Source organism: Nannobrachium achirus (genome assembly GCF_963921795.1).
Source record: "Nannobrachium achirus genome assembly, chromosome: 12".
Classification (NCBI taxonomy): domain Eukaryota; kingdom Metazoa; phylum Chordata; class Actinopteri; order Myctophiformes; family Myctophidae; genus Nannobrachium; species Nannobrachium achirus.
This window is the reverse complement of record NC_137832.1, coordinates 30,430,418-30,442,554: the sequence shown is the minus strand read 5'-3', so window position 1 is coordinate 30,442,554 and position 12,137 is coordinate 30,430,418. Positions and strand designations below refer to the sequence as shown.

Genomic DNA, 12,137 nt, shown 5'->3' with positions numbered 1-12,137 from the left:
ATTGCGATTTAATTGTGTATTTGTCGTTGACAATTACATTTCTGTTTGGCTTTTAGGCTTTGAAGTTGCACATGGCAATCATGACACCTAACTTAAAGTTGTACTATGTAACTTTTTTTATAAAACAAATCTTAAAATTCTCCTAACTATTAAATCACAAAAGTTTTAGAAGATCCGCGCCGTGAATTTCAGCCTGTAAAGCCTTCTCTGTATGTAAACTGAGATCCTTGCCGTGGACCGGATCTCGCGCCAAAATTGCGTCATCACACTACCGGCCAATCACAGCGAGGGTTATACAACTGCCGGCCAATCACAGCGCATCTTGAAGTGGGGTCGCTATGGCAGCCATATTTGTTGTCGCCCGTTTGTACCATCCCTTCTCTAGGTAATTTCGCCTACCAGGCAGGGTGAAGGAGTCCGTATCTCTGGAATTACTGAACGCACAGGAACAAGGGACCCCTTAAAAGATAGATCTCAGCGAGGTGGAGGCAGACGCGGGGGTCTGAAGGTACGAAAAACGTCCGAAAGACGCGGACGCGACCGCGGTTTGCTATAGGGCTAATGACCACTAGTTGGGCATCTTACACAGTATGGCTTTAAATATACAAAGAAATTACTGACATATTTGACAATTTTATACTTAAAAAAAGAACATTTATAGTGGAAATAGCCGATCTACAAGCTCACAACGTCGTGAGCTTGTAGATCTGCTATTTCCACTACTTTTTGAAAGTGTCTGTAACTATATCAACATTTCTCAGCATGGAAACGGTTAGGACGATCATGCAAAATAATTGCGATTACCTCAAATAATTGCGATTAGACGATTATGTAATAATTGTGACAGCCCTAATCAGTTATCACTTTGTCACTTTGTTTGTTTTGTTTTGGATGGCTCCCATAAACATCCCCGGCTCTTGTGAAGAAGAGTGCGTGTGGAAAATGGCACCCTCGGTCAGCGCTGAAGTCGGGGCAAGCTAATGAGACTCGAGTCACAGAGGATTGGATCAATTTGGTACCGTTGTGGCTAAAGCGGTTTAACCCATTCAGAACGGGTACACATTTTGTATGCTTTAACTATTGAAAAATAGCAGATCTACAAGCTCACAGCGCGGCACCGAGTGCCGCGCTGCGAGCTTGTATATCGAGCTTGTATATCTGCTTATAAGATTCTTATAAGTGTCTTTTGAATCCTTCTAAGATTTTTTGAAAAACCCATGTCAGCAATCTGGCCTGCCATCGCCAAAGAAAAGGTCCTTTTCACTTAACTGGAGCCCAGTTAGTCTGTTCTTGAGAGACTACTATGTCAGTGGTTTTCATGTGAAGGACCCCCAAAATGATATTCATTTGGCCACGGACCCCCATCTCAAAATATTTAGTTCCACGGACCCCCCAGAAGCAAAATTTGAGTTACAAACGTTCGCTTTGAAAATACATATATTCAAAGATTTGCACACATTTTCACGACTTTTTCAAAAATAGCAGATCTACAAGCTCGCAGCGCGGCACTCGGTGCCGCGCTGTGAGCTTGTATATCTGCTATTTTTCACTGGTTAAAGCATTCAATAATTCTAGGCCTAAAGCGGTTTAAGCAGGGAGTCTGACATTCTGCTAAAGCTTCTTCCCATGACTCTGGTGAGGCTCATTTGCATGAAGGGAGGTGTCACACTGAAGACATTGCTGAATGTAGTTTGTCGCCATTCTCTTCCCCATCCAATTATTTCTTCCGGTTATAAGTTTCCAAGACGTATTTTGAGTTGTTTTTAACTCAGACATTTCTGAGGTTTTTATTATTTCACTTTCAACGGAATTGGAGTGGAGTGAGTATTCGTATTACCATTGCTTGGTCCTGGAGATTATTTCACTCTTGGGTAGAGAATTACCAGCAATGTATTTTTCCCTGTTTCATTTCAAGATAGATGAAGTGCTAAAGGTCACATTTTCTAATATAGATATACATATAATTTCCACCATCTACATAGAAGAAAAATAAAGAACTCCTTAGTCTTCATAGAGCTCACTTTCAGTTTGTTTTTGTAAATGCCAACATATGCACATATTTTACCGGAGTCGCAGAGATTGCAATTTAATCTTACTTAATAGAATGTAAGAAGAGGTGGTTCGAAATGTACATTCTGGGTGCTCTCGGCTCAAAGCTGATTCACTTTTTTAACTTCTCAGATATCAGAGAGCGTGTGCTCTGAAGTGATCTCTTTTTTTATTTGGCCAGATGAGAACTCTCGACGGCGACGCCGCGTAATGAGTTTTCTTTGACTGGGTTACTCTGAAAGAAAAGTGTGAAATGATCAGCCAAACTAAGGAGCCAATTTCACCTCCTTTGAATGAAAGCCCTTTAATGTGACCCCCACCCCCTATCATCCGCGGAATTTTCAGTCGGCCAGATCATCACATCACAAAGAGAGAGAGGGGATGAATCTGCTAAACATGAGTGTAATACAAGCTACTTTCTCTGTCGACCACCCCATTCAGAGGCTACTCAACCTAACCCCCCACCCCCACACACACTCACAGTCACACACGCACATGGGCGTCACAAGGGGGGGAAAAGTGGGACTGAGTTACTAGGGCCCAAGGTGGAGGGGCCTGGAATTATTCTATACTTTAGCTATCGAAAAATAGCAGCACCGAGTGCCGCGCTGCGAGCTTGTAGATCTGCTATTTTTGAAAAGTAGTGAAAATGACAGCAAATCTTTGAATATGTGTTTTTTTAAGCGAACATTTGTAACTCAAGTTTAGCTTCCGGGGGGTCCCTGGAACTAAATATTTTGAGATGGGGGTCCGTGGCCAAATACATATAATGAAAAGGTTTGATCACCACTGACATAGAAACAGGTTTTTCAAAAAACCTTAGAAGGATTTAGAAGACATTTATAGAATCGGGTAAAAAATATTCAAAGACACAAATGTTCACGATTTAAAAAAAAAAATAGCAGATATACAAGCTCGCAGCACGGCACGCTGTGAGCTTGTATATCTGCTATTTTTCAATAGTTAAAACACAAAATAATGCGTAATAATATAAACAACATTCACACGCATTCGCACTTATTTTCCTCGTTCCCCGTGCCTGCGTGCCTCCGTTATTTTCTCATAGGTCAGAGCAAGCCTCCAAGAGCGTAGATGATGAGCCTCATTACTAAGCCAAGCAATTACCCCTCCACACACCCCATGCCAGGAGCCTCCCTCTATTTATTCCTCCAACACAAGAGACAGATCGGGTTGGAATAGTAATGCAGCCTCTGCATAACTCCAGGGAGGAGCCGTAGTATTTGGGGGAAGCAGCTGGGCACCATGGGCCCACTTAGGACCACCTATCATTTCTGATTAACCTACTGGGTGAGAGAACTGCAGTGCTGGAGATACCAGCCTTCCTACATGACCCAGACGCTGTGGAGATACGGTACCAGTACCTGCACCCTGGCTCCAACACCACCCAGCCACTGTGGAGATGCCAGCCCTGCAGAACGACCCAGCCACTGTGGAGATAGATACATACTAGCCCTCCAAAATGACCCAGACACTGTAGAGCACTGTTTCCAATCCACACACTGGGTCGGGACCCATTTGTGGGTCGCAGACACATTTTTATGGGTCCCTTAATTTTTTGTTTCCTACATTTTGTTTTTAATTATTATTTCAAAACATGGGAAAAAAAACATTAACAAAAAGCTACATCTTTCATGAATTAAAAACAAGATTCAATGATTTGTATTCATTAATTTCAGAAATTCCATAGATCAAATGTTTAGAGGTAGTGAAAATAGTCGATCTTCACGCCGCGTTGTGAGCTTGTAGATCTGCTTTTTTCACGTTTGGGTCCTGAAGCAAATGTCTATTTTCTCTTTTGGGTCACGAGCTGAAAGGTTTGAGAACCACTGCTGTAGAGATACTGTAGATGCCACCCCTAGCTCCAACACGACCCAGCCACTGTTGAGATACCAGCCCTCCATCACAACCCAGCCACTGTAGACATACCACCCCTCGGACCAACAAAACCCATCAGGCCCCACACTTATCCCAATACACCAACGTGTGTCAAGTTCAAACTGCGTCTTTGTGTGCGTGTGTGTGTGTTACATCAGTGTGAAATTACAGGTGCACAAGCTTGCATGCATCTGAGCGCGTGCATATCTTTCAGAGAGTGTACAGTAGTCTATGTGCGTGACACTTAAAGCAGTCGTCCTCATGTGTTTGCCCGCATAATGTGCCATACGCATGCATCCCTATCTTTCTCTGTGTGTGCACGTGCGCGTCTTTATAACGTGTGCATGTCGTTGATAAATTGTGTGCTGAGAATCCGTCTGCTGGATTAGCTCCGCACTCGTCGGCGTGACTCCCGATACGGTGGTTCCCGCGGTTTCCCGTGGGGGGCTGGTTCAGTCTGTCTGGCTGTCTGTCAGCGCCGCTTAATCCGTGTAATTGTGTTGATGAGATATTCAGCAATTTAAAAAAAAGAAAAAAAGAAAAAAGTTCTGCAACCCACATGGCGCCTGCCTACACCTCCATGGGGAGCTGAGAGGGTTGTTTTTGTAAATCATAATTTACATTTTGTACACGGGGAGTGTCGACTGAGCGTGGATGCGCTTTGTGCAGCAACACCCCAGCTTTACACCGATGCAGATTCACATGCAGTCATAAACAGACGCCTTGGCGACAGCGGCTCTGCGGGGGAGAACAAGGGTGTTAAGTGCTTGGCTCAAGGGCGACAGTAGTTAATGAGGTAGGGGATGCGCTGTATGTGCAACTGTCCCCATGCAGCTTGCTTGACAGGAGCGGATGGTGACCCGTGCCGTGCTTTTTGTGGGACCAAGCAGGGACGTGCATAGAATGTTAGAGAGGCAGGGGCTGAAATATCTAAAATGGCCTTTTGGTGAAAATATTGAAAATAGCAGACCTCCAAGCTCACAACGCGTCACAGCTTGGAGGTCGGCTATTTTCAGTACTTGATACCGCACTAAATAAAGCACTTGATACTAAGCATAAAAAAGACAATGTGGCGTACAGCATGGATCTCTACACATGAGAGGGAAATTCTTTCAAGGTCAGGAGAGTTTGGAAAAGTCAGGTATGGCATGGAAAGAGGGGCATTTGCATTTCTTTCACCATTGTAAAAACTGCTTTCATTGTCTTAAGAGGGCACTTCTTACAGACGGGTAAAAGGGCAGGGGCTCAAGCCCCCTTTCATGTCTATGTGTGCACATGCCTTTGCAAAGTATGACTCAGTAGCAGTAAATCTAAGAACTTGTGTAAGTATACACAGTACTCAATGTACAAATGACTTTTTTTTGGAGCGGTGAAAGCGCTCCCAATGAACAGGTATGTCCGTGGGTATGTGGGTGGGTGGCTGGCTGGGTGGCTGGGTGGCCGTGTCCGTAGCCTGGCAATACCTTGAGTGGCCACACACAAAACACTAGTTAAAGGAGGGGCGCTGTTTTGTGCAGGCCAGGCACACTCACCACTCACTTACAGGCACAGTTTACACTCACTCACTCACTCACATAGGGTACAGCTGCTCAAATTCACCGCTCTACTTCGAACCGAGGTTTGATTTTTTGTCTTTTTTTCAAATCTACAGATTACATTTTTTTGTAAAACAAAATGCAGAACACGGTTCTGGGATGTTATTTATTATGAGTCAGCTTTGTTTGCATTCATTCATGTCCTAAAAGAGTGACTTTGACAGCTGTTTCAACGTACAATGGAAGTCAATAAGGAGACTATTTTTGAATGATGATTAATTTCTGGTCAGCGCAGCAAGATATGGCACCAATTGGACTAGTTACATCATCATGACTAATTAGTCATCATGACTAATGACTAATTACTAAACCCAAAGGGTCCTTGTGCTGTAAGTGGTTCATTGAACACAAGGCCTGCCAAAATACATTTTAGTCGACTAAATCAACTGTCGATTTAGTCGCCTAAAAACTTATGATATTTAGTCGACTAAAATTAGGCTAAAACTAAAACTTTTCAAGGTGACTAAATTTATGACTAAAACTAAATGACATTTTATTCAAAAGTCTATGACTAAAATTAAATCAAAATTTGCTGTCAAAAACAACATTGGTGTACTACAGTGGTACATACACTGCCGTGTACTACAGTACATGCTGCAGCATGCAGTGCAGCGTTGCCTGTATGGGTCACCTTGAAGCCCAGGTGCCAGGTCAGGGAGGGGTGTGCGTCGGGAGCCAGAAGAGCAGGGATGAGGTCAGCGCGCGGCGAGCTCGGCCTCCGTCTTTGATCTTCCTCCTCGCTCTCCTCATAAGTCTTTATGACGGCTGCACTGTCACTCGTTACCCCGCTCCTCTGTCCTCTAATTGCCCCTCGACCAGAACATTTCTCAGCATCTAATCAGCAGCCCAAGTGTCATCTGAATGAGACGTGCGGGCGGTGTGTGTCTGTGTGTCTCTGTGTGTGTGCGTCTGCACATGCACTGTCACTCTTAAGAAGATGAGAGGACCTGGCCAGCAGCAACAGTGCCCAGGGAGGTGACCTTGGTGGCAGAGCAGGTATAATGAAATCACAGGGACGCTGCCCCCCCCCCCCCCCCCCCCCCCCCCGACGAGGGGCCCATGCTTGGAGCACCCACAGCAGCCCCCCCCACCCCCACCCTCTCCGTCAACAGTGACACTGATGACCGAGGCCTAATTGAAACAAATGTGCCAATTACCCCATTCATTTCTCACATCCCTCTGCCACACGCTTAGCGGCCTAATTTGTATTTGTCCCTTCATCTTTTTCCCCCCCTCCTCTCTGCCACTGCCTGCCTCTCTCTCTCTCTCTCTCTCTTTGTCGCTTTCCCTTTGCCTACTTTTTCTCTCCATATCTGTCACCATCGCTCTGCCTCTTTGTCTCTCTCTCTCGCTCTCTCTTTCTCACACCGTCAGAGTCTTTCTCTCTTACTCTCTTCCCGTGTGCTTGGCGAATCTTTTCATCATTACCCTAGGGCTGTTAGCTGCTAATGTACACCCCCCCCCCCCCCCCCCTCTCCCCTTCACACGCACTCACACGCGCGCGAGCAGTCACATCGGAGAGCGACAGACCGGCTTGTTCCACACGTTAATTGCCTCTTTCAACTCGCAAATTTCCCAGGATAAAAATGAAATAAACACATAAAGAGGGTAGAGCGGGGTGAGCGGCGAAGACAGAACGCTCTCTCTCTCTCGCTCGCTGTCGCCTGTGTCACCCTGCCCGGCTTCCCATTCAGTGACAGATTAGTTTAATCATGAGAAATTAGAGTCTTTCCCCGTAGTTCTTTCCCTCTCTCTCTCTCTGTCTCTCTCTCTCTCTCCCCACTTTCACCTTTCTTTTCCTCTCCTCTCTCCTCGCTTATCTGTCAACTTGGCTAAACGCCCTGCCACTAGATGAAACACTCACTAAAGGGTATCTTTTAATTGTGGAGCAGAATCTGGTAGCCTTTGAAGATCGTCGTCAAATGTTTTCTGCAAGACACACGGGGATAGGGTGGAGGAGGGTGGTTGTTTGGAAGAAAACGGTCCTTCAGTCGTCCTGCAACTCGCCTGGGCTGATGGTTTATTATGCCTTTTGATTGATTGATTGATTGAGGTATTTATTAGAAGTTTTGGATAGGAAAAGGTACAGTTTCATGACAGTACAGTTCAGTGACACAATGTCAACTAAAAGGAAACTCGGGTATGGCAAGGCTTATTTGTTATTTTCCACTGATATCCTTAATATCCTTATATATCTAGGCGAGTTTCTCTCCTGCGACTCTACCAGTTACCCTACAGAATCCCTCTCTTCGCTGCTATATCTGTTGTAGTCAAATAGCTAATCAAATTGGCGGTGAATATATGTCGGACAGACAGCTGGGCCTTTTCCACTTCACAATGTGTGTTTGTGCGTATGTACAATATGGGAAAAAAAGCGAAGAAAAACGTGAAAAATGATCAGAGCATTATGTTTATCTTTTTTTTTATTTCTGTGTATTTACCTGCAATCCATCATCGCAGAGGTCTGCGTGTCATTTCTATTTACGTTGCAGTGCTTGCGTTGCCCGAAGGCTTTCTCTCCCCCCTATTTTAAATCCAGCCTGTGTGTTTGTTTATTATAAGGGGTGTCTGCTCTCTTCCAGTAAATCTGCTGGGCCAGCCTATCCTGCCATTCCATGAATGTAATTTGCGAACGCAGTGATGCAGCTCTCTGTACTAGGGAGTAGGTGCAGTAAAGCATCACTAAGTTTGTAATTCATAATTAGTTTTCCCCTCTGTTGCTGGTAATTGGTTATAGTGCTCCTCTTGACTGCCTAATGGCTGCAGTATTGGTGGGGAGCTCTGTCTGACTCTAGCTGGTCTTACACGGGATTGTAGAGAAAATGATGATGATGCGATTTGACAAGCATGTGGATTGTTTATGCTGTGGTAGGATAGGAAGATCCCCCTGCCCTTCAAAGTTAAAAATACTTCACACATTCTTAAGAAATTCCAATTAGAATGATTTAAATGTTCAAATTATTTATATTACTTATATTAAATTATAAATGTCTTTGTGTTAGTTTTGTTTATTTAGTTTAGTTTAAGATTTGTTTTTTGGGGGGCTTTTATGCCTTTATTGATAGGACAGTAGACTGACAGGAAATGGTGGGGAGATGGGGAGCGACATGAGGCAAAGGTCGTCCGGTTCGGGAATCGAACTGGCGACGCCGCCAGCCATCCATGCCTATGTGGCAATGCCAAGGTGGTATGCGCCTGCCCTGGTCCAGTAGGCCAGCGGGCGCCCGTTAGATTATTTTATTTTAGTTTAGTTTAGTTTAGTTTAGTTTAGTTTAGTTTAGTCTAGTCTAGTTTTGCGCGGGGGTGGGGACTGGGGATGTGTGTGATCTCACGGTACAGTATCTTGTATTTTACTTTTTCACCAAGTTCCTTTTATGGATAATTCATTGGACTGAAATATTTGTTTCTTTCTCTCAAAATGAAAACACAGCTCTTAGAAAAGTTTTCTTTCCTGTCATTCAACCTCTCCATCTGTCTCCGTCAACCAGGTGGAGTGGCTGAAAAACGAGGAGCTGCTGAGTTCGCTCGACGACGATCACGTAGACACGCGAGCTGACCACAACCTGATCATCAACGAGGCGCGCCTGTCCGACTCCGGCAACTACACCTGCCTGGCCAGCAACATTGTGGCCAAGAGACGCAGTGCCACCGCCACTGTGATAGTCTTCGGTACGTGACTTCCCCCCAAGAAGTACCCTTCTGGTTCCTTTCCAGTTGTTATTGCGACCGTAGGTCGCTACTTAGTATGAAAGCCACCAGATCCTGTCTGTCACTCAAAATCCTTCATTAATTTGTCACTCTTCCTGTCACTCAAAATCCCTCAATTCTTTGTCAGGTTATAGCCCCATATATGGAGATATAGCCCCATTTATGGAGATCCCTGATGTCAACAATATCATTCAGCAGAAGGATATAGGATATCACCCCATATGGAGATCCCTGATGTCATCAATATCATCCCAGCTCAGCAGAAGGATATAGCTGACCTGTTCTGACATCACAATGTTATGATTGCGCCCGTCAGGTCGCAAGTTACTATGAAAAGCTCCACCGGCTGTCTGTCAGTCTGCCTGTAGGTGTGTGTACATGCAGTGACAAACATCACTTCCCTAGTGTGTACAGTATAGACCAGGGGTAGGCAACCTTTATTATCAAAAGAAAAATGTTTGGCCCAAAAATTGGTTACAAATCTGTTTGGAGCTGCAAAAGATGTTTGCTTTATTTATTCATTTTTGCCTTTTCTGGTCTTTCAATATTACTTTTTTATTATTTATTATTTTCCTTTAATAATTCGTTTCTAAAATAAAAATACAAAAACATTAGACAACACTTTTCTTCCAATAGGAGATTGTAAGAATAACTTTGACTTCTACAATAATCATTTTTTAACTGGGGACACACAAAGAAGAATCTAAGAAATTCCATAAATTAGAACAGAAGTGTTTAAGAAGTAGTGAAAATAGCTGATCTATAAGTTCTCTGTGAGCTTGTAGATCTGCTGTTTTCACTGGTTTGGGTCCCGGGAAAACGTCTAATCTCTTTTTTGGGTCTCGGCCTGAAAGGTTTGGGAACCACTGCTTTAATACACTCTTTACTTTATAAACTTTATATTGGTTTGTTTGCTGTTGAGTGAGAAAACAATGTTGCACATTAAGTTAATCATCTGGGGACCTCCCAAAATAATGTGGGGACCCCCCTGGACTCCATGGTGGGCGTGCACTTTATCGGGTAGAAACCTTGTCCAAAACAACTAATTTAAAATAGTGAACATATTTTCACTAGTCTTGTGCGACAGTCTTGTATGATGAAGCAGGGCTTTATTTTAATGAAATGCACTACATTTGAAACATGGAGATTTCTGAGGTTTCTGCCTGACAGTGACGATATCTTGGCGCATAAAGATAGAAATTGTGGTCTGTGCTCAGCAGCTCACATACAGTATATTATCATTTGTGAAACGCGGCAGGAATACAGCAATACTATTTGTTGTCAACTCCCACTACTGCAATCTTTAATAAGGCTCTCCCTGCCCTTAAAGCCACTACATTTGCCTACTAGTACTTCTACAATACGCGGCAGTGAACTGCTACCATGTTTACAGTGTACTTACGGTCAATTTGTTTTCAGTTACCCATGCCCCCACACAAGTGATTAAGAGACCCATCTTGGCATTTTCTAGGGCGAAGAAGAAAGATGTTTCCCGTTATTTGGAATGAATGTATTATTCAAACAATTCAATTTACAGCCTCTCATTTAAAATCAATGTGTACCTTATGAAAGGGAATAAGCCAATGTATCTTAATCGCATTTAAAAGGAGTGTTGCTTATTAAATATTTATTCGCTATCGGCCCTCGCAGCCAAACACAGGTTCACAGGCTTTGATAATGCGCTGAAGTATTAATCCTCCTTGCGTCTCAAGTCAGAGTGATCACAGACTAAAACCTGTTACTAAATCAGAGCACTAAGCGGTCGACTACCGAGCAAACTATTTCCAACACCTGTCTACCTGTCTGGTGTTATGAGTCGCTGACGGCCTGTGAAAAACCGTTCAGACCTTTTAATGCAGTGGTTCTCAACCTGTGGGTCGGGACCCCCAGAGGGGTCCCCGGATTTTTTTTGGGGCGTCCCCAGATGATTAACTTGATGTGAAACAAATTTTTCTCACTCAACAGTAAACAAACCAACATAAAGTTTAAGTGTATAGACCTAGAGCGTATCTGAACATTTCTAAATTGACAATTTAAGGACTTAATACAGGCAGAAATTGTGAAAATAGCCGATCTACATGCTCATGTGAGCATGTACTGTAGATCAGCTATTTTCACAATAGAACCGTGTCATACAAAATGTAATGACTCAACTCTTAGTGCTCATCAAGGTGTGAGGGGTCCCCAGTTCAAATATGATTATTTTGGGGGTCACGGCCTGAAGAGGTTGAGAACCACTGTTTTAATGTCTGTTTTCTTTGCTTTCTCATGCTTTTTCATGGCTGTACATTCATTCATTCAAAAGCTGTTGACTCTGAAGTCAGCAATTAGCTATATATGGGAGGGTGTATACTGGCAGCATGCTTAATGTGCTGAGTTTCCCCCGGCCGCTTTGCATTCTTTCCTCGCGGAGCCTTCAGGCAGGCATATTCATTAAGAACTTCAGCTCTCGTTAGGATATTTAACTCAGCTGATGATCTGAAGGAAAACAATGTTATTACGTCCTCTTTCTCCCCACTTCTCCATCTCTTTGTTTTAGGGCAACAACTATCCATCATTCCCTCAGCAGTCTATTACATTTTGGAGTAATCAAATCAGTTTGATGTTGTTTTTGTGTTGTTGTTTTTTTTTTGGCCAAGAGTGGCCAATCATATTTTTACACCCTTTTCTCCCCAATTTAGTTGTAAGTACGTCCTCACAGTTATATACACTGTGTAAATAATTTATATAAGTATATCGTCGTCGTCGGGTTAAAACCTTGTATGTCCAAAACCGTTAGTATTGCATTTATCATTTAAAAAATGACAAAACTAGTGAAAACAGCAGATCTACAAGCACACAACGCCTCGCGGTGCGAGGCGTTGTGTGCTTGTAGATCTGCTGTTTTCA

At 43.6% G+C, this 12,137-nt stretch overlaps 1 protein-coding gene across 2 annotated transcripts in view; it reads left to right on the top strand.

The window, feature by feature from the left end:
• The window catches only part of unc5db (unc-5 netrin receptor Db), a 274,433-nt gene that overhangs the window by 178,445 nt on the left and 83,851 nt on the right, over positions 1-12,137 (top strand). For both annotated transcript variants that reach the window (XM_080739513.1, XM_080739512.1), the window contains exon 5: positions 9,029-9,209. In XM_080739513.1, coding sequence (XP_080595639.1) covers positions 9,029-9,209 — 181 coding nt within the window. The remainder of the gene's footprint in view (positions 1-9,028; positions 9,210-12,137) is intronic.